This window comes from Mauremys mutica, chromosome 3, assembly GCF_020497125.1.
Source record: "Mauremys mutica isolate MM-2020 ecotype Southern chromosome 3, ASM2049712v1, whole genome shotgun sequence".
NCBI classification, from domain to species: domain Eukaryota; kingdom Metazoa; phylum Chordata; order Testudines; family Geoemydidae; genus Mauremys; species Mauremys mutica.
Genome location: NC_059074.1, coordinates 129,384,288 through 129,406,585, shown reverse-complemented (window position 1 = coordinate 129,406,585; position 22,298 = coordinate 129,384,288). Strand labels below are relative to the sequence as shown.

The following is a 22,298-nucleotide window of genomic DNA, read 5'->3' as shown; positions in this document are numbered from 1 at the left end:
AGATGACATACCACGGTAAGCATGGAGCCTGCTCAGCTCACCGTATGTCTCCTGGGTGCTGCCAGACGTGGTACTGCAATGCTACACAGCAGCAGCTCATTGCCTTTTGGCAGCAGACAGTGTATTACGATTGATAGCCATCGTTGTTGTCTCCTGGGTGCTCTTTTAGCCGACCTCGGTGAGGTCGGCCGGGGGCGCCTGGACATAAATGGGAGACGATGATGGCCAGCAGTCGTACTGCACCGTTTGCTGCCAGCCTAAGATGTATAAAAGAGAGAGAGAGAGAGAGAGGATCAAAACAATAAAGAGACCAGATTTGTATTGTATTCATTTGCTCCCCCTTCCCTCCCTCCCTCCGTGAATAGTGGGGGGAGGGATAGCTCATTGGTTTGAGCATTGGCCTGCTAAACCCAGGGTTGTGAATTCAATCCTTGAGGGGGCCATTCTGTGTGACACCTCTGTAAGCCATGTCATCAGTCGCCCCTCCCTCCATCAGAGCAACAGCAGACAATCGTTTCGCGCCTTTTTTCAGCGCAGACACCATAGCACGGCAAGCATGGAGCCTGCTCAGATCACTGCCACAATTATGAGCACTATAAACACCATACGCATTACTGTTATTACCACTTGCTGTGCACTCCACAATATCTGTGAGAGTGAGGGGAGACGTTTATGGTGGGGTGGAAGGTTGAGGCAAATCGCCTGTCTGCTGATTACGCGCAGCCAGACACCAGGGCAGTTAGCAGAGTACAGGAGGGTGCGCTGTGCATCAGAGAAGCTTTGAAAACAAGTTTCATGACTGGCCGGGCTACGGTGTGAAAGTTCTGTTTTGTTTCTCCTTGATGAATCTCCCCTCCCCCCTTAGTTCACTCTTACTTCCCTGTAAGCTAACCACCCTTCCCTCCCCCCTTCGATCACCACTTGCAGAGGCAATAAAGTCATTGTTGCTTCACATTCATGCATTCTTTATTAATTCATCACACAAATAGGGGGATAACTGCCGAGGTAGCCCAGGAGGGGTGGGGGAGGAGGGAAGGACAAGGCTACACTGCACTTTAAAACTTATTGAATGCCAGCTCTCTGTTGCTTGGGGTGGAGTGGTTGGGTGCCCGGAGGCCCCCCGCACCGCGTTCTTGGGCATCTGGGTGAGGAGGCTATGGAACTTGGGGAGGAGGGCGGTTGGTTACACAGGGGCTGTAGTGGCAGTCTGTGCTCAAGCTGCCTTTCCTGAACCTCAACCATACGCCAGAGCGTATCAGTTTGTTCCTCCAGTAGCCTCAGCATTGCCTCTTGCCTTCTGTCACCAAGCTGACGTCACCCATCATCTTCAGCCCGCCACTTATTATCTTCAGCCTGCCACCTGTTCTTGCATTCATATTGTGCTTTCCTGGACTCTGACACTGTCTGTCTCCACGCATTCTGCTGGGCTCTTTCAGTGTGGGAGGACTGCATGAGCTCAGAGAACATTTCATCATGAGTGCGTTTTTTTTGCCTTCTAATCTTCGCTAGCCTCTGGGAAGCAGAAGATAGTGTGAGCAGCTGGTGGAGGAAAAAAAGGGAGAGTGGTAGTTAAAAAGACATTTTAGAGAGAACAATAGGTCAACTCTTTCACGGTAAACCTTGCTGTTAATATTACATAGCGCATGTGCTCTTGGTACAAGGTTGCATTTTGCCTCCTATTGAGGGTATGCCGGTTTGGTGTGAGACATCTTTCACGCAGGGCTGGGCAACAGAATTTGGCTTGCAGGCAGCCATGGGAAGACACAGTCTTTTGGCTTCTTTAACCTTCAAAACATGTGGAAATGGTTTCAAACAGCAGTGCCCTCATTTCCCATACCAAGCAGCTGTTAGGTTGGCCATTTAAAATGGGTTGGCCATTGAAAAGGAGGAGGGGCTGCGGGTTTTGGGTTAACACACACACCCAATTCTCTGGGATGATTGCTTCACCCCTCCCCTCACCGCGTAGCTAACAGCGGGGAACATTTCTGTTCAGCCACAGGCAAACAGCCCAGCAGGAACGGGCACCTCTGAATGTCCCCTTAATAAAATCACCCTATTTCAACCAGGTGTTCAGGATGATATTCTCCTGAGGATAACACAGAGAGATAAAGAACGGATGCTGTTTGAATGCCAGCAAACACTGGGACCATACGCTGCCATGGGTTGTTATGCAATGATTCCAGACTATGTGCTACCCGCCTGGCATGGCCAAGTGTCCTACCATGGAGGACAGAATAAGGCTGCCCTCCCCAGAAACCTTTTGCAAAGGCTTTGAGAGTACATCCAAGAGAACTTTATGGAGATGTCCCTGGAGGATTTCCACTCAATCCCCAGACACGTTAACAGACTTTTCCAGTAGCTGTACTGGCCGCGAATGCCAGGGCAAATTAATCATTAAACACGCTTGCTTTTAAACCATGTATAATATTTACAAAAGGTACACTCACCAGAGGTCCCTTCTCCACCTGGCGGGTCTGGGAGGCAGCCTTGGGTGGGTTCGGGGGGGTACTGACTCCAGGTCCAAGGTGAGAAACAGTTCCTGGCTGTCGGAGAAAACGGTTTCTCTGCTTCCTTGCTGTGAGCTATCTTCCTCGTCCCCTAAACCCACATCCCTGTTGTGTGCTACTCCATTGACGGAGTCAAAGCACAGGGGTGGGGTGGCGGTGGCTGCACCACCTAGAATGGCATGCAGCTCATCATAGAAGCGGCATGTCTGGGGCTCTGACCCGGAGCGGCAGTTTGCTTCTCTGGTAGGCTTGCCTCAGCTCCTTAAGTTTCATGCGGCACCACTGCATGTTATAGCCTCTGTCCTTCATGCCCTTTGAGATTTTTTCAAATGTTTGGACATTTCGTCTTTTGGAATGGAGTTCTGATAGCACGGATTCGTCTCCCCATACAGCGATCAGATCCCGTACTTCCTGTTTGGTCCATGCTGGAGCTCTTTTGCAATTCTGGGACTCCATCATGGTCACCTCTGCTGATGAGATCTGCACTCACCTGCAGATCACCACGCTGGCCAAACAGGAAATGAGATTCAAAAGTTCGCGGGGCTTTTCCTGTCTACCTGGCCAGTGCATCGGAGTTGAAAGCGCTGTCCAGAGTGGTCACAATGGAGCACTCTGGGATAGCTCCTGGAGGCCAATACCGTCAAATTGCAACCACACTACCCCAAATTCGATCCAGCAAGGTCGATTTCAATGCTAATCCCCTCGTCGGGGGAGGAGTACCAAAATCGATTTTAACAGCCCTTTAAGTAGAAAATAACGGCTTCGCCATGTGGACGGGTGCAGGGTTAAATCGATCTAATGCTGCTAAATTTGACCTAAACTCGTAGTGTAGACCAGGGCATAGATAAATGGAACAGAGAACAGGCTGTTATAGGTTCAAATGGATGTTTCATAAGGTACACTAGAATCTCAGGGTTGCGAATTGACCAGTCAACCACACACCTCATTTGGAACCAGAAGTATGCAATCAGGCAGCAGCAGAGACACCCCCTCCTCCCAAAAGAAGTAAGTACAGTACTGTGTTAAATGTAAATTACTAAAAAAAAAGGGAAAGTTAAAAAAAGATTTGACAAGGTAAGGAAACTGTTTCTGTGCTTGTTTCATTTAAATTAAGATGGTTAAAAACAGCATTTTTCTTCTACATTGTAAAGTTTCAAAGCTGTATTAAGTAAATGTTCAGCTGTAAACTTTTGAAAGAACAACCATGTTTTGTTCAGAGTTGCAAACATTTCAGAGTTATGAACAACCTCCTGAGGTGTTCATAACTCTGAGGTTCTACTGTAATTGAGAACCACATTGAGGTCCCAGTCTCGACATGCATGTGCACCTGAAGTGTGGCCCCCTAGAGATACTACTCAAAGAAGCAGCTTATTTTTGTCAGTAAAATAAGCAGCTATGACTAACTACACAAAAGGAACATATCTGATGAGTGAGGTGGTATCATTTTTACATAGTCACTTTTCAGACCAGAACTTCACTTTAAACTCCAAAACCAACAGCAAAGGTAATTCAGCAGATCATACATAACTCCTGTGACAGAAGATGGGGTGAGATGCTCTTTCATATAAATGTGTTTCAGAACTGTGTAAATTGCAATCACATTGAACTTCATCTGAAAGCAAAGAGGAAACACTAATATTGCATGCCCATAAGAGCCCACTGCACTCCAGAGATAAGATTTGCATTCTGCTCAAGCTGAATCTTCAGAGACTTCTTCAAGGGGAATCACAAGTAGGAGGTCACCACTGGGATCTAGCCTCAAAGTTATAAAGGCATGGATTACTGTGAAAGGTCCACTTCGGAGGGGAAGAGCTGCAGCCTCAGGGCTAACCATAGATGCTGAAATATACTATATACCACAGTTGTCATCTGAGAATCCACAAAAAAACAATGAATCCTAAAAAACACTATAAAATTGTAAGCCACCATGATAAAGCATGGACAAACACTTGATACACACACTTTGAGTCCTTGCTTATTCCTTCAGCTGCTTCTCCATACTTAGAAGTATCACTTCTGTTATCTAGGTTGAGCCAGTGTATTTTTATGTAGAACTTGCCTTTCCTTTTGGTATTTTTCCTGCTACTTCTTTCCCACTTGCCATCAGTGCTCCCATGATCACAGAATAAGCTATCACACTAAAAAAATAAAGAGCAACAAGTCTGTTTCCGTAATATTTTTCAGTTGGAATTATTTTACATTATACAAATTCAACTTCTTACTCCTCAGTTAAAAATTTAAAAAGCACTTCAAGGTATTTTTTTTTTATTAGAGATAAAAACGGACATCTGACACCTTCGTAAAAATCAGGGATTCAGGTACTGAGGAACTGTAGTTCTGTAGCCTTATTGATGAACTGTTTATTGACCACTATGGTCTGAGGCTAATCAATATTAACTAATTAATTAATCAGTAAAGGTTCAGTCTCCTAAGGGCTACAGAATTAGGAATGTTATCAGTATAATTAGAATAAGAGACCCTAGAAACACATGAGAAACAACTGCAATTTATCACAAATCCCTTTATTAATAAATCCACTAAGCAGATAAACAATCCCACATACACTAAAATAGAACAGCAGATGGAGAGATAATGCACAAAATCAGTCACTAACCTGGATCCTCTTGAGAGTGGCATTAAGTTATAGAAGTAATAAACTAAAGACAGGATTAGATTGCACACAGCATCTGCCTCCTAGGTAAAAAAAAATGCAAGCAGGGGCTCAAAAAATACTTTAGTGTACAGATATGAGATGAAGAAACGTCTAAGAATGTTAGTGCACTTTGTAATAGCCTCCATTAAGTAATGATACAATATATTCAACCCTAAGGTGTGGGTTGTTTTGTTTTTTTTAAATAAAGAAAAATATACCATAAGTTTCAATAAAATTGAACCATCCCTACTGTGAACGTTGGAAGATCAAGTAATTAAAAAAGGTCAAGCTAAGGAATTAGCTTGAACAACAAACTAGCATTGTATTTCACCCATCATTAAGGCATTATGCTATGTCAAAGATCCTGATAAATCTAAAGCACAGCCAGCTTCTCAGGTAGAATGCAATCAACCTGAAAACAATTTTATTGTTTTGTCATGTATTTATGTCAATTCTCATTTTACAACTGGCGGTCAGGAACCACTCTATGAACAACGTTAAATAGTGCTCATCATGGTAATAATATGCGGTGGTTGCAAGCCAAGACAAAAAAAAATAATGGCATTTTTATTATGGAACCTTTCATGCTGTGTGTTTGGAATTAAACTATTACTTAGCAAAGCAGAGCAACTTAATAGATTACCCTTAAACAATGGAAACCTTTCATTTAATTTCTTCTTACTAGTAGCATTTCAATAAGAGGTGAATTTTATTACTTATTTAGGAACTGTGCCAAAAAATCTGAATATTAGAGCAATGCACAGTAAACTGGAATGTATTTTGACAAAAATAAAAAATGATAGTATAGATATTTAAAATTAATTATAATTATATAAAGGCCAGAAGAGAACACTGTCATCATCCAATCTGATTTTCAGCATAATACAGGCCACAGAATTTCCCTAATTAATTCCTGTTTGAACCAGAGAATATCTTTTAGAAAAAACAGCCAGTCTTGATTTTAAAATTGCCAGTGATGGAAAATCCACCACAACCCTTGGTAAGTACTCCAACGGTTAATTACCCTCACTGTAAAAAATTTGCACCTCACATCCGGACAAAATTTGAAGTTGAAGCTACCATGAATTAATTGTTTCCATAAAAACCTTACCCCAAGTTCTGCAGATAGAATTAGTACTTTTCCTTTGGCTGTTAGATCCTTATATAGGGCATCTATTTCTGCATGATACAGTTGTGTTCTTTCTTCCGTTGTCTGAGTTTCCACTGAAAATAATATGTTCCCAACTCTAATACAAAAGATTATTTGAATAAATTTCAAGACACTAATCAAAAACTTAAGAGGTGCAAAAATGCAGGATAGTTAAGGCTAATATTTCTTCCATCCCCCAAACCTTCTCCCATACCACCCCTACGTAAAAGCAAGAAAACAAATCTGCTGCCCACTCAAATGAGAAGCACTGAGGTTGAAATAGAAACATCAGAGAATATATTTTAATAATCTTACTGACAAAGTGGTAGGTGTTATCTGCAATTTTTTATTGCAAATAACTGCTAATATTTTGATGGAAGGAAGTCTAGAGGCTTTTGGGTGTTTTTTTTAGAGAGAGCATTAAAGTTTTATTTTTACATTTACACCCTTCCTTGTCTGTCTTTGTAACTTTTCAGAGGTGTTACTCAGAAAAAAAATTTTATCCACACAATATGAAAACAAGAAATTTAAAATGATCTGGAAAAAGGGGTAAACAGTGAGGTGGCAAAATCTGCAGATGATACATAACTACTCAAGATAGTCAAATCTCAGGCAGACTGCAAAGAGCTACAAAAGATCTCTCAAAACTGGGTGACTGGGCAACAAAATGGCAGATGAAATTCAATGTTGATAAATGCAAAGTAATGCACATTGGAAAACATAATCCCAACTATACATATAAAATGATGGGGTCTAAATTCGCTGTTACCACTCAAGAAAGAGATCTTGGATTCATTGTGAATAGTTCTCTGAAAACATCCACTCAATGTGCACCAGCAGTCAAAAAACCTAACAATGTTGGAAATACGTTAGGAAAGGGACAGATAACAACACAGAAAATATCATATTGCCTCTATATAAATCCATGGTACATCCACATCTTGAATACTGCATGCAGATGTGGTCGTCCCATCTCAAAAAAGATATATTGGACTTGGAAAAGGTTCAGAAAAGGGCAACAAAAACTAGTAAGGGTATGGAATGGCTGCTGTATGAGGAGAGATAAATAAAACTAGGACTTTTCAACATGGAAAAGAGATGACTAAGGGCGGATATGATAGAGGTCTATAAAATCATGACTGGTGTGGGGATGGTAAATAACACAAGAACTAGGGGGCACCAAATGAAATTAATAGGCAGCAGGTTTAAAACAAAAAGAAGTATTTTTCCACACAATGCACAGTCAACCTGTGGAACTTCTTGCAGAGGATGTTGTGAAGGCCAAGACTATAACAGGATTCAAAAAAGAACTAGATAAATTCATGGAGGCTAGGTCCATCAATGACTATTACCCAGGATGAGCAGGGATAGTGTCCTAGGCCTCTGTTTGCCAGAAGCTGGGAATGGGCAACAGGGGATGGATCAATTGATGAATACTTGTTCTGTTCATTCCCTCTGGGGCACCTGGCATTGGCCACTGTTGGAAGACAGGATACTGGGCTAGATAGACCTTTGGTCTGACCCAGTATGGCCACTCTTATGTTCTCTCATGGTACTTTTCTATTTCAGTCTGTTTTATTTATTTAGAATCCACAGCATGTTTGTTTTGTTAACTTTGAAACTCCAGAAATGAAATTGTTTCCTAATTAGTGCTAATTAAAACAAAATTGTATTGTTTGGTCTGAATGTGGAACTATTCAGATTCTTACCAAAATTTTACACTTGTGATTTAATTTTCATAGATGTGACAGTTTCACACAGATAAATATTTTCCCAATATAATGAAACTATCTTACACATCATCCCATTACGAATGTGCAGAAGGTCTAGAGATTAAAATTCAAAAGGGAAAAATCCACTGGGTTTCAGTAAAATGTCTACTTTCCACACTAAAGATGTCTGCAGTAGGTTGTAGAACACTTTAAATGATGGTGTAGAATTTAGATTCCCTAAGTAATCTGAATGGAAAGAATGTCTAAGAAAATTATCAATTCCATACTGTTGTAGTGGGACCATAGAGATCTTTTGAACGTGGTCTTAAAAATCACTCTTTAGGAGTGCTAGCTTCTTGCCTCTCAAAGGGGGTATTTACTATCTCAATCAGTAATGGACCCAATGCCTCCTCACTGCACTTTACCAACTAGGAATTACATGAGTCTAACTTGTAGAGTATTGCCTGAAGCAACACAGAACACTCAAAAATCTCAGTAAAGTGAGAAGGCCAAAAACCGCTGTTCTGTCCATCCCCACTTTTAGAATTGATCCACTATGATGGTGGTTTCCAATCCATTCTGATTCAGAGCATTCAGATCTGTTTTTATGGTCTATGAAGTAGACTGAAAAGTTCTCAGAGCAGAAAACATTTAACTCTAGATGAGTGAGACAGCTTTGATTCACCAAGCTGTCAGCCATACAGTTCTGCTGATCAGAATTTTGTGGATACTATTATGAAGGATAAAACTTTTCAATGTGCATTCAACAGCATGAGTTGAATAATAGGGTCACTGTTGGCTGAGACGCTGCACACTTGAGAACCACTTCCAGACTCAGTGAAACTAAGTCATCTACACAAAGGGCCCAATCACACAAAATGCCATTAGAACAAGAAATTAATTGCTATTGATAATTCATAATACTTCAACATTTCTTTGTCATTTCCTTAAAGATTAGATTAAAAATATGAATTTTTAAAGCAAACGTACTTGTCTCCTGTTATTGTAATTGTGAATCCATCATATTCTTTCCCTTGATCTTTGAGGCTAGGGACTTTTGTGTTTACAGTAAACCCATCTCTTGTTTTACTGTTAAACTGCTTTCAGAAAAAAAGGAAATATATTAGAATAAATATAGAAGGATACGCTTTCTAGCCACTGTTCTGTAACACTGATTTCTAGAGGACAGTTTTAACAAGAGATACCTAGTGCAGCTATGGTCTCCTAAATAAAAAATTTAAATAAAAAAGACTAAGCTAGAACTATACAGACAAATGTTTTTCCCAAGCCCCAATACGATACTCACCATTTGACATATTAATGTGAAAACAGTAATATGAGTTGTAGAGTCTGTATTTTATGTTTATACTTTGTAAGTAAATGAATTACTCTAAATTGCATTCCAGAACATACCTCACAATTTTTAACTGTTAGCCAATCTCATTCAACCTCCTTTGCATATTTTTCTCCTCACCAGAAGGAAAAACACAAAACAAAACACATTTTCAAATTTTGCAAAGCCAAAAAATAGTGTTTTAAATTTAAAATAGAAGCCAAAGGCCATAACTAATTTGTCAATTATAAACCACAATAACTTTATTCAAATAAAACTAAAAGTCAAGTTTTATTCAAAGTTACCCACCTATTTGAACAACCAGACCACTTAAATACTAACCGTCTCTCTCAATTATCCATGCAGCATTAAAGACAATTGCTCCATTTCCATTGTTGAGTGAATGGCTTTTGCAACCATGTATTTTAAAATACAATAGTATGATCCATGGAATTATGTTTTGGCCAGTAGGATTTCATTTTTTTAAAAAATTAAAAGCTTTTATTGAGAAACAGCATTCCAATGTGACATGTACAATTGAGAATAGTATACATGCAATCCAAACCAGATCAAAATCATCGTTTTTTGAACACCGGGAATATTTGCTACCAGTTCTTAGGAAGAGATATTTATTTCTAGCTAAACCATTCATAGTCCCTTAAATAGTTATATATTTTTGTCATTCTCTGTACTAATCTGCGTTTTCAAATCATCTGATAACATTTCCCTTTGTCAAGCACCTCTGCAAAAAGTGGCATCCATTTTGCTTTATAGGGCCTTACATTATGATTTCCAATATCATAATGTGTTGTACAGGACAATCAAATCTCTTTCAATTCTTCCTTCTCAGGCTTTCGTTTAGTTTTACTGATATCCACTCCAAAAAAAAAAAAGGTGAGCATTGGGTTGGAGATTGAGAGCTGACAGGCTGTAAAGGTATGGTCTTAAACTGCCCTAACCCTCAGACAATCCTTAATATATCCTTTAAGAAAGTAACTTGGAGGTGACATGTGCGGCACTGAGGCTTTGGCTACACTTGCATTTCAAAGCGCTGCCGCGGCAGCACTTTGAAGCGCTAAGTGTAATCAAAGCACCAGCGCTGGGAGAAAACTCTCCCAGCGCTGTTCGTACTCCACTTCCCTGTGGGGAATAACGGACAGCGCTGGGAGCGCGGCTCCCAGCGCTGGGGCTTTGACTACACTGGCGCTTTGTAGCGCCGCAATTTGCAGCGCTGCAGAGGGTGTGTTTTCACACCCTGCTGCAGCGCTGCAAATTTGTAAGTGTAGCCAAGCCCTTAGAGTACCACACAGAAAGTCTAGGTAGCAGTGTTTAAGCTTCTGTGAAGACATCTATACCTGATCACTTTGAATTACCCTGCTTTGATTGGTGTGAATGTTCCTTTCCAAACTATTCAAGTCTGAATATTTTATTTTTACTCTTTTTTTTTAAATGAACAAAGCTTTAAAATTAAGCTCTTCTTGCCATATTCCCAAAGATTTAAATAAATACTCATCTAACATTAGATGTATTCAAAAAATCTTAGAACTAAACCCTAATAATTTGGAGGGGGGAGTTGGGTTTGGTGATTCTGGCACTTTTCCACTATATCAGAGTAGAAGCCACCAGTTCATTCCACATTGGTCATCAGCCATTAACAGGCAACTACTTTTGCTCATTACTGCTCTGGGCCACATTCAAATCGGTGGCCCTGAACTGAAAAAATATTCCATATTCCATGAACTCCAACTCCATAAACTCTTTTCTTCCATTTGTTCAATTATGTTTTACACAGTTATGCTGAGCCAGTCATTCAGTTTCTAAATAAAAATACTTATTGCTAGGAAGGCTGGCTTCAAGGAACCAATCACAGAATTTTTTTCTCCCTTTAACAGGAATATTTTCCTTTTACTAATTTAAATAATTGTTGGATTAAGTCTTCTCAGGTACACATCACATGCATCTAAGGGAAGGATCAAGCCTTAGATGAGCAAATTTGCAGTCATTTTGATTAGTACATTAATTCTTTAGAATATAGCCATAGTTCCTACAGTTGTTCATTTTAAATTAGACATACAACTGTCCATTTAAATTGTTACCCACATGAGCTGAAGGTTGTTGCTGAACTTACCTTCATTATGGAAAGAAGGTCTTCTACTTTATGTACATTTTCCAGTGCTTCTCTAACTTCTAGCAGACCTTTAGGATTATTAGCACTAAAATAAAACATGCAACAATTTTAACATACAGCAACATAATGGTCAAATACATATAGCATTTTTCAGAACATCCATCTAGTTTCAATGTAACCAACCATTTCTCATGGTTAATGGAGTGAACTACTACATTATATTCTACTACATTTCCCTTGGCAAATTTCCCCGCTCTTCCCATTTGTTCGGGGGTGAAAAATAAACAATACAATAAAACATTTTTTACCTAATGATTTTCTATGACTGAATTAGGGTTGCCAACCCTCCCAGTTTTGCCGTGAGTATCCCGGAATCCGGCTCTATCTCCCGGAGGCTAATTCACTTGTCAGGAAGTCTGAAAATAACCTCTATAGTCCAACAGCAATGTTAAGTATCTTCCTTTTATCCTTAATCACCTTCCATCTAACTTTCTCCAAACCGCACTATTCCGGAGAAAAGCCTTTAGGGTGGCTTTTAAAACTACAGATATCACTCACTTACAAGGGCTGAAAACGATGACTCCCAGCCTTCGTAATACCTGTCAAAGATCACAATTTCCTACATATTACCCTCCACAGATGATCCATACAAAGCCATACCCACATCTCCCACCCTGCTATAGGCTTCACACATCAACCACCAATATTGGTCCGAAAAATTAATTAATTCATGCTCCCGTAACCTGGAGTATGAATCAACATTTTCCATGACCACCTTGAACAAAACACACCCTCCCTTGTAAGACAGGGCTAAGATCCACCCATGCCTGATAAAAGCCAGAAGGGTGGGTACAGGTACTCTCAAAAGTTAATTACTTAAATTACTATTATCATTCATATGTAAAAGAGATTACTTTGCTTTCTTTCATATGGCAATTAGTGAGCTTCTCCCATTGGTAAGAGGGCACAGTTATGGCTGGTACTGGAACTTTAAGAAAATATTTCCCCAGACTTTCTTTATGGTCTATGAATATAATACAAATTTGAACTGATATTGAAGGAGGAAGGAAAAAATATTAAATAAACCATGTACCCATGATAAACAAGGATCCTGTCTTTGATAAAATGAAGTATTTTTTCAAAATATTCCAGGTATCTCATGTTAATGACTTGTCCCCTGTAGATAGAAGATAAATAAAAAATACTTTTAAAATGTCTACTAGGTAATCCATTCCATAACTAACATGTATGCGGTTCATAAAAGCATGAGATGTGATTTCTATACAGAAATGTATGGTAGAGTAGTGGAAGCTTAATCAGAGGTTTGTTTGAATAAATAAGCAAGCCATTTATTTTCAACAGGGGATTTGTAGAATCTTCAAGGTCTCACTGCTCTTGCTGCTTTTCAACAAGCTACTTTTCATGGGTGCTCCCCCACTACCACCAGTATTCTTGTGTACAGTTTAAAAAAAACAAAAACAAAAACAGTACCACAATTACCAATTTGGATTTGCAAATCTTTTTTGTATACAACTATTTACCCTGGTAGAAAGCTGTGTGTGTTTATCTGTGAAGATAAATGCAGGGACTGATAATCCTAACTGTAACTGGTTTACTTTGAGCACTGGTATGTGATTGTGACGTCTGTTCTGAACAACTTAAGTATCCTCTTCTCATGGATGTGTTTGTATTAACCGTCCCTAAATCCCACACATAAAATTGTAATTAAAAAAACAAAACAAAAAAAATGTTTTCTGGGATGATTCACTGAACCCTGATTCAGAGTAGGGGGAATATCTTAAAGACACTGCAAAATATCAAGTATTCACTTTTTTTTTTTTTAAAGGGTGGGGGAGAATGAGTGGAGTACAATAACTTTAAAACACGTTTCCATACAGAAAGATACCAGATGTTTCAAACTCAGGACATTTTCAAGAACATTTTCATTTCTAGTTGCTATCTAAATACGGCACTCTACTGCTCTTCCAGGAAATTAAATATTTAATCAGCAGTTCACAAGCAAACAGCTGTCTTGGTGCCTTCTTCCTTGAACATTAGGTATGAGCCTGTAAACTCTCAAAAGAGTCCTGTCAGGATTGTAGCCATACATAATGCCTTCAACAGGAACATTACATACCATTATTGCATTTGCAGGAATCCTTCCTGTTCTCCAGTCTACAAAATAAGATTTTATATAGCAAATGTTACAGCTACATATACCAGGAGGCTAAAACCACTGTCAATCATAGGAGACATGTTTATAGCCAGTCTCTATCCTCTTTCTATAATTATTCAGGGCTTGATTCTAGCACCTTAACTCATTTTGTGCTGCACACCTTACTACTCACACAGTCCCACTGCTTTTAATTTACCTCAATGGGAATAACACTGATCAGAATTAGAATTCTCAAGTGTGTATGTTAGAAAAGAAAGGGAAAGAGAATGGATGATAAACAATTACAGACACCATTTGCCCTTGTTGTACGTCCCATCTTATTCCATCCTACACAAAAGCTTTCTGTACAACAGGCAGAAGTATGAAGGAGTAAAAATAAGAAAACAGGATTTCCTTGAATGGTAGCTTGGAGAACACCGATATCAAGTCAGCCTAAAAGGATGTTGGATCTAGCCAGTGAGAAGTGGTAATGAATAAGGAAAGACATCAGGTAGTGACTCAAGAGTTGTTTGTTGTTCCTCAACTCCCTCTACTTGATAGGCACTGCCACCTCTTCAGAATGCCCAAGAACAGATATTAGTAGTGGGTGTCTCAACATATATTTGGAGGAATACTGACAGCTTTCCTCAGTCAGAACAGGTCTCAAATCCTTGTTTTGCCCATGAAAACAAAAGTTTAGACTTTCAAAAAGGCAAAGTAATATCTGATAACTTATAACAGGATGGAGGTGAGCCAAAGGCATTCTTATACTGACTCAGAAGAGCAGAAACGGCAGCTTAATATCTGCACTTTAAGAATGCTAAGCCCTAGACCCTTACAGAACCCCAAGAAAATCAAGTAAAAAGACTTTGTAAACACTTGTGAGGTGTTCCCAAAGGACCACACAACAGAAATGTTCCAAATTAGAGTGACTAAAAGACTATGGTGGAAAGTTTTCTGGTACTCTCCAGACATTAAGCCTCTACAAGGAAAAATCTAATGCAGAAACCATCATTTATCATCCTCCAAGATGCCAGACTCAAGTAGTAAGAACTGTTGAATGGAATTGGACCTTGCATGAAGGGAGTCCCAGACAAAGAAAGTATCGTTAGCATGGACCTAACAAAAGGACAATTATGTACAGAAACAATAGGTGACAGTATGGGACAAAGGGATTCTATGAGACTAGGCTGAGTACCGTCTGACCTGATCTTTCATAACTATGCAAGGGAATCAAGTGAGTGGAGATATTAAGTTTCCAAACCCTTTTCCCCACTCCCTGCAAATCTAAGTGTGAAAAAAAGAGGTAATTTTGGTTCACCTCCAGCTTCCCAGCAGTCTACTATGGGCTCTACTGCAAATAATCATAAACTTACTTCCTTGGTACTCCTTGAAACCACCTACATAATTTTTTGGTTCATCTAACTACCATATAAAGAAATCAAATTGGGCTAGTTCATGCAGCTCTCCAAATTAGCACTACTTTTTTGAGCCTGCTATTTTGTGCTCAAGAATCCAAGCTTGATAAAGATGAAGCCTCTAGCCTTTATGGTTGTGAAAATAACCTTCAGAATATAAACTTCACATAAACCAATGCTTAAGTCTGCCTGAAACAACAGCCCAGAGGTGTGAAATGATCCCATTCATTTCAACAAGGTTTTCATTCTGAAACCTAGTTATGATATATGAATTAGCAGTATTTCAAAGCTACTTCATGGCTGATTAAAGCACACAAGAAGGGATTATCCTATTTGTGCAGATTTGCACAATCTATTGCAAGTGATCTCATTTTGATGTCATGAGTGGATGGAAGGCAGAGCTTGGGAGAGTACCCCTACCGACTACTCTCTCCAGCTGCCTCATTCAATCCCAGATTAAATGGTTATTCTCAGAAAGGAATTCAGTAGTGTGCAAAGGAAAAAGTGGGCTCTTGGACTCTGAAAGGATGCAGTCAAAACTTGTGATGGGGAAGCATGAAGGTTCACTAGTCTGGGAAGATTTAGGCCCTTGCAAACTGATTAATATCCCTACCTGGATTACAATATTTCTGTCAAGAAAGCACTATCAGTATTATTCAAGCCATGATACAGACCCAAGGAGCACAGGTCAGTCCAAAAGGAAAGGTCAGAAATTGATCCAGTCTGGTCCTGCACCTTATGAAGAGACAGTAACTCATTTCAGTACAAGTATAGCCTAGACATCCCACAGGGACTCACTAGACTTGTTGGAACATCAAACTATAGGATTGCTAGTGTTATCTGATGAGAGAAAGGCATAAGAAATATTTAGATTACTGAGAGACAAGCAGGGTTACTGAACTGAAGGCCAGGGACAGAGAAATGCCTTTGCAAAGTAGACACTCTTTCCTCACTATTAATAACACTAGCAAGAGTAGGGCATTCCTAAGAGTTATCTTTTTTCTGCTGACAATGCAAGCCAAAGCTGGAGGTTCAAGCTCCACTTCTCCCTCTATCTCCCATATTGAGGAAAAAAACAGGTAATGAGTTATGGCCTGAGGTAGGGGTTGCCCTCCACACTTTAAGAATGAAGAGTGTTTGGATTCTGCTACATCTTTAATGGGAGAGAGAAGAGGATAAAGCAAAAGTCAAGAGAAGACTGGGGCCCAGGAAGCAGAATTTAATTTGAGAGGAAGAATACAGAAGTCTGAGCACAACATTGTCCCTGAAGAGCTAGAAACAGCTAATGTATCTGGCCCTACAAGGCAGTTACTGAGCTACATCAGAGTTTCAGCCAAACCTGTACTTACATACCCCAGAGAAAACATCAGACTGCTGGGCTCCATTCTGTGGAATGGGAAATGGTCGGAGTTGCCGCGAGAGAGAGAGAGAGAGAACACTATCATCCTGTGCACTGAGAGCGTTAAACATCAGTAATTCTTTCTGTAAAATATGTTTAGAATGATCTTTTTCTATTTTTTTTCTTTTTGAGTAACACTGAAAAACAGGGTTAGAAATAAAAGTAGCAGGACTAAACGGGGATTCTGCTTCCCATAAAGGAAGATGGGAGCATGGCTACATACACTCTCCATTTGTGATTAACAGTGATTTTGCCACATGTCTCTCCTTTCTCCATTGCTTCATGGTAGGTGGAGCTGTAATGCTTGCTATACAGAATCTTGTTTTATGAAATGAAGAAGGAACGTACAACAATGATTTGAATTTTTCAAATTTGAACCTTTTTCTGAAACTGCAGTTAGCTTTCAGCTTCTTAGGTATTTTGACACCTGTGTCTTTAACCTTTCCATGCTGAAACATTTCCTCAAAATACTACTAATGGATGATGGTTACAAAGTAGGAAACACAGATTGCCTAGTACTGTGCAATTACAGCTGGCAGTATTGCCTTCTGGGAGTAGCATTTGTGGAAAATACATCAGCGACAATGGGTTTAATCTTAGGTATATGAAATAGATATTTTAATTTGGGAATTAAAAACTAGAATGAAAAGTTATCTTTTGGGACATATTTATCTCTCCCCAAAATAAAGATAATGGAAAACATTAGATTCAAAAGAAGGGGGTGAAAAAAAATTACCAGAGAGATAATTTGTTTTTAACGAGTGGAAAAATAAACAAAAGCTCTACTAGAATTAAAAACAAAACAGTCAAAATGTTAGACATTACATAGTATGTACACACTGAACATGGTCAGCTATAATAGCTCATTAACAGACTACATATTTTAGCACAATTCCTAATGCAAACAAGATTAGGCGAAAACTTCATACCTGATTAGATTGATATGGTTATTAAAGCCTCTACTAAGACTTCGAGCTGGCATTTGGTCTAACCAAAGCACGGGCTGGTCTGGATCAGCTATCCTACAAAGAAATACCCTGTTAAAATTTGTGCACCTAAAGAAGTCTTATTACAGGTCATATTTTAAATCAAGAAAATATCAGTTATGAAATTTCTGAAGTTCCATCTTAAACATAACTGCCAACCTGTGCTGCCATCTGATGTAACCTATGGCTCTGAGAAGCTGGTTCATGCATCAATGCCTTTAAGCAAAGCTTGAATTCAGAGATCATAAAACAAGATGCTGATTTTATTTTATTTTATTTTTTTATTACTGAAATGTGTATCAGCTTCAGTAACAGGAAGAAAGCAGTTCATAAAATTCTCACTAATGCAGCTAGACAGTTTGAAATAGTTAACTCTTTGCTAGCAGAGTAAATCGCTGCAATGTATCCTGCAATCTTTCATAGCTCTTTAACTACCTAATACAAAAGGGAAAACAAGAATATTTTCAGGAAAAAAAGAACCCACAGAAACTTTTAAAACACATGCCCTAACCTAGCAACTTGTATCCTCCTCTGGTATCTGAGAACCACTTCCCATAAGAAAAAGAGGGCAGTAACTTCACTTCCCTATCTTTTCTCAGGTAGGGCTGCTAAAATGGGGGCACAAGAGCAAAGTCCTCCATTTATCCAAAGAACGGGTGGAGCACAGGTGGTGGGAAAGCAAGCTTCCCCAATACTGCCCGACAGGTATGCTTCAAATATTATTTGGGGTAGATTTACATTTAAGAACAGTAACAGATTACTGCTACTGATTAGCTTGTTACACCTAATAATTGTGCACACCGCCAGTCTAGGATAAAAACCTTTTCATATTATTGTTACTACATCCCCCTTCTCCCACTTGTTTCTCCCATGTTATATATCTTGTCTTTTAGACTAACTTCTCTTGGATAGGTACTGTCTTTTTACTTTATGTCTGTACAGAGTCTAGCACAATGGGGTCCTGACTTGGTTAAGGCCTCTAGGCAATACTTTAGTATAAAGAACAGTTACAAACATACAGTAACTGGTTCTTCTGCATGTATTGTCCACATGACTTCCAGCTTTTAGTGAGCATGCGCATGAGACTGGACTCTTCTGGCCAGCAATATTGATTTGGGTCATGTCAGTGCCCTAGATGTCCTCATGCTTCCCTCCTCATTGTCTCTCAGTTCTTTAGCCAGAGTCTGTAGTAGTACTTGATGAGTATCCTCAGTGCTGTGGAAAATTAAAAAGCGGAACTCTGTACTGGTAGTGATTGACTCACTGATAGATGGTCCAGTGTTTAGGGCAGTAGCCTAGGAATTAGGGGACCTAAATTTAACTCCCTGCTCTGCCAGATTTCCTGTGTGATCTTGGGCAAGTCAATTAGTCTCTCTGTGCCTTGGTTCCTCGTCTGTAAAATGGAGATAACAGCACTTCCCTACCTCATGTGCATGTTGTGAGGATAAATACATTAAACACTGACATGTTCAGATACTACAGCGATGCCACAGTGGTCATAAGGGGTACATCTACACTACCCACCAGATCGGTGGGTAGCAATCGATCTATCGGGGATCGATTTATTGCATGTAGTGTAGACGCGATAAATCGATCCCCGATCGCTCTCCCGTCGACTGCTGAACTCCAGCAGTGCAAGAGGCAGAAGCAAAGTCGATGGGGGAGCCGCGGCCATCGATCCAGCACCGCGAGGATGCAAAGTAAGTAATTTTAATTCGATCTAAGATATGTCAACTTCAGCTATGCTATTCTCGTAGCTGAAGTTGCATATCTTAGATCGATCCCCCCCAGTGTAGACCAGGCCTTAGTGAGATGTTTCTACCAGGAATTGGAGGTATATCTAGCAGGCTGGATGAATGGATGTATGGAAACAGGCATTTTGCATGTCGAGAGGTGCAAACCAGCCTTGAGGATCTAACAAGAAAATTATGGAGGCCAAATGAACATCCTGAATTCGAAACAGCAAATGAAGTTGTTGGGATGTTGAAAATCCAGGATGGGTCACCAACTAATGGTTCTTTGGAATGAGAAAGTAACAGGAATAAAAATGTCTGCCCCTAAATTCTAAAGGCACTTCCTCCACTGCTTCCAGTTGTAGGACCCACTGGTCCAAGATGGTTCAAGCCCAACCTTCCTGGAAATAAAAGACAGTTGCCATGTTGATGTGGAAAGGGCAGGGAGGGGTCTAAAGTATCCTCTGATGGTTCTACCAAGATTTTGAAATTGACTGGTGGAAGCCTCAGATTGAGGGGCAGCAGAAGACTAGTCAGAGGGCCATCTCCAGTGGACTCTCTCTCTTCCTCTGTAGCTTTAAAGTCCTCTGTGGCTGATGACAATATTGGACAGAGAAGTGCTGTCTGAATAAGGGTTCTGACTTTACCCTTTTTTTCTGCCCCAAAAAGAAGAGGCCCAGAGAGTACAGAGTTACCCGTAGGTCCGAGTGGAGGGCCAAAGTTTGTTGCCCTCAAATGGTAAGTCCTTGCTTGTTGCTTAGAACTCCCTGGGAATCCTCAGGTAGTGAAGCTATGACGACCTTTCTCATTGCTATTGCATTAGCCATAGTATGCACTGCGGTGTGAACAACACATGGAGGGGTTCCAGGAGGGATGTTCCCTATGACTCCCAGGTCTCTTTCTGCTACTCTCATGGAATCTTCTTTAGAATATCTTACAAATTCCCACTGTGTTATCCAGGGAGTTGAGAGCAGATGGGTGGGAGATGAGTTCCTACAATGTTCAGAGGTGGAGTAGTAGGAGGAGTAGTAGTAGTAATAATATACTTCCTCCAAGGGAAGGGGCCATTCTACTGGGACTGCCCTGCCTCTGAAGGAGAGGTCAGTACCAGGAATACCTCCTTAGCCTGATATTCTGGTAACTCTGAAGCTGGTGGTTTGGAGATTCCCACCGTCAATCTCTTAAGGAAAGGTGACTCCAGCACCAAATCCATTTGGCACTATGTATGCTTTAGTACCAAGATAGCTGGTAGCAGGTACCGCTGGACACTGTTTCAAGGCAACCAGGACTGAGGTGGAAGGTACCAGGCTTCTAGTTCTGATGCACTTGGTGCCAAGACTCTACGTTCCAAGGTGCTCAGTGGTAAGGTTGATACAAAGAGAAGTGCAGTCCACATATTTAGTAGGTACCACTTCTGCTCTCTTAGTGGTCAGTACCTGGGAAGCAGAAGGGGCCTTAACAGGCTTCTGGCTCTTAGGGTACGTCTATATTACCCACTGGATCGGCAGGTAGTGTTCGATGTATTGGGGATCGATTTATCACGTCTCATCTGGACACGATAAATTGATCCGCTAATCGACGCCCGTACTCCACCTTGGCAGGAGGAGTAAGTGGAGTCGACGGGGGAGCCGCGGCAGTCGACCTGCCGCCATGACGATGGCCAGGTAAGTCGAACTAAGATACTTGGACTTCAGCTATGCAAATAGCATAGATGAAGTTGTGTATCTTAGTTCGAATCCCCACCCCCCAATAGTGTAGCCCAGGCCCTAGATGGAGCCCAACACAAATGAGAAGCAAGTCGACTCTTGTGCCTCAACTTACTAGGCACAAGAGATGGTGACCTGTGCTTTGCTCATCCCTAAAACCATGTTCTTTCCTGCCCACCACAGGACATCAATACCAGAATAATGGCAGACAAATGGGGCCTTTGAGTAGATGTGGCCTAAAAACTCGGACTGAAATCTCAGCGCATCTGGGAACTAATGGAGCAAGACTTACAGATGTCTGAGGCTGGGCAGTAGCTTTCCTCTGAGTGAGAGGAGGCTTGTATCAATTTCTCAAGGAGGAACAGCTTCCAGCAGGCTGCTCTGGCTCTAAGTGCATGCACAGAAGGAGCAATATACAGATCACCACCCAGGGATGGGTCCCTCTCCTAGGCAGAGTAGGCACTGAGAGTACTCATCATTCATAGACATCAAAGCATCACACAAGGGATAAGCAATTAAGTCTGGTAATTTAGCTTCTGCCGTGTTGCTAGCAACCCTGTATTGGGGGTTGGGGTGTCTAGTCTATGTGGACTACCTAACAAAGCAATTTTTTTAAATCAACATGCATTTTACCAACTATAATCCCAATTCACACTAGCAATGCACAGAGCAAAGAGTGGACATTACAAGAGTTTCATTTCGCCGTCACAGGCGTTAAGAAGGAACTGAGGGACATCTGGGCCCTCTGCCCTCAGGTGTGTGGGGTGGGGTGGGGTGGGCAGCTTACAGCCATCTACAGCACAGGCATGGCCCTAACAGAAACTAGGGACTAAAAGAATCCAATCTCATACACGTGCTAAGAGTGACATCCATGCGCCAATCACTCAAAAAAGAATGAAATCGTTGATTCTCATTTATATCTCTGCTGAGACTGTCACTAAGGGTGACAATTATTGTGCCTTGTCCATTTCTCAGAAACTTTTGGTCATCAGCTGGACTGCATTTGAAACAGTAATCTAGAACAAAGTTCTTCAAACTGAATTGCATCTCCCAGGAAGGGGCAGTATGTTGGAGGAAGTGGTGAAAAAAAAAATGTAAGATTTTTGTAAATAACTCAATAGATGTAGTGTATACATTTTGTTTATTTTTGTTGAAAAAATTGTTGTCTTACTATTCAAGTTATTTTTACCTTATTGAGAACAAGGGGGGAGGGATAGCTCAGTGGTTTGAGCATTGGCCTGCTAAACCCAGGGTTATGAGTTCAATCCTTGAGAGGGCCAATTAGAGGTCTGGGGCAAAAATCAGTACTTGGTCTTGCTCGTGAAGGCAGGGGGCTGGACTCAATGGCCTTTCAAGGTCCCTTCCAATTCTAGGAGATAGGTATATCTCTAATTATTATTATTATTATTATAACAAGT

At 40.5% G+C, this 22,298-nt stretch overlaps 1 protein-coding gene across 4 annotated transcripts in view; it reads right to left on the bottom strand.

Annotated features, from left to right (window-relative positions):
* TTC13 (tetratricopeptide repeat domain 13) overlaps nt 1–22,298 on the bottom strand; it is an 82,580-nt gene that overhangs the window by 6,385 nt on the left and 53,897 nt on the right. For 2 of the 4 annotated variants that reach the window (XM_045009912.1, XM_045009910.1), the window contains exons 15-21: nt 17,385–17,477; nt 12,577–12,660; nt 11,484–11,568; nt 9,013–9,122; nt 6,272–6,407; nt 5,122–5,201; nt 4,567–4,645 (exon numbers count right to left, since the gene is read on the bottom strand). In XM_045009912.1, the coding sequence (XP_044865847.1) occupies nt 4,567–4,645; nt 5,122–5,201; nt 6,272–6,407; nt 9,013–9,122; nt 11,484–11,568; nt 12,577–12,660; nt 17,385–17,477 (667 nt within the window). Of the gene's footprint in view, nt 1–4,467; nt 4,646–5,121; nt 5,202–6,271; nt 6,408–9,012; nt 9,123–11,483; nt 11,569–12,576; nt 12,661–17,384; nt 17,478–22,298 lie in introns of all 4 variants that reach the window. The other 2 variants (XM_045009911.1, XR_006578071.1) reach the window with 2 other exon arrangements.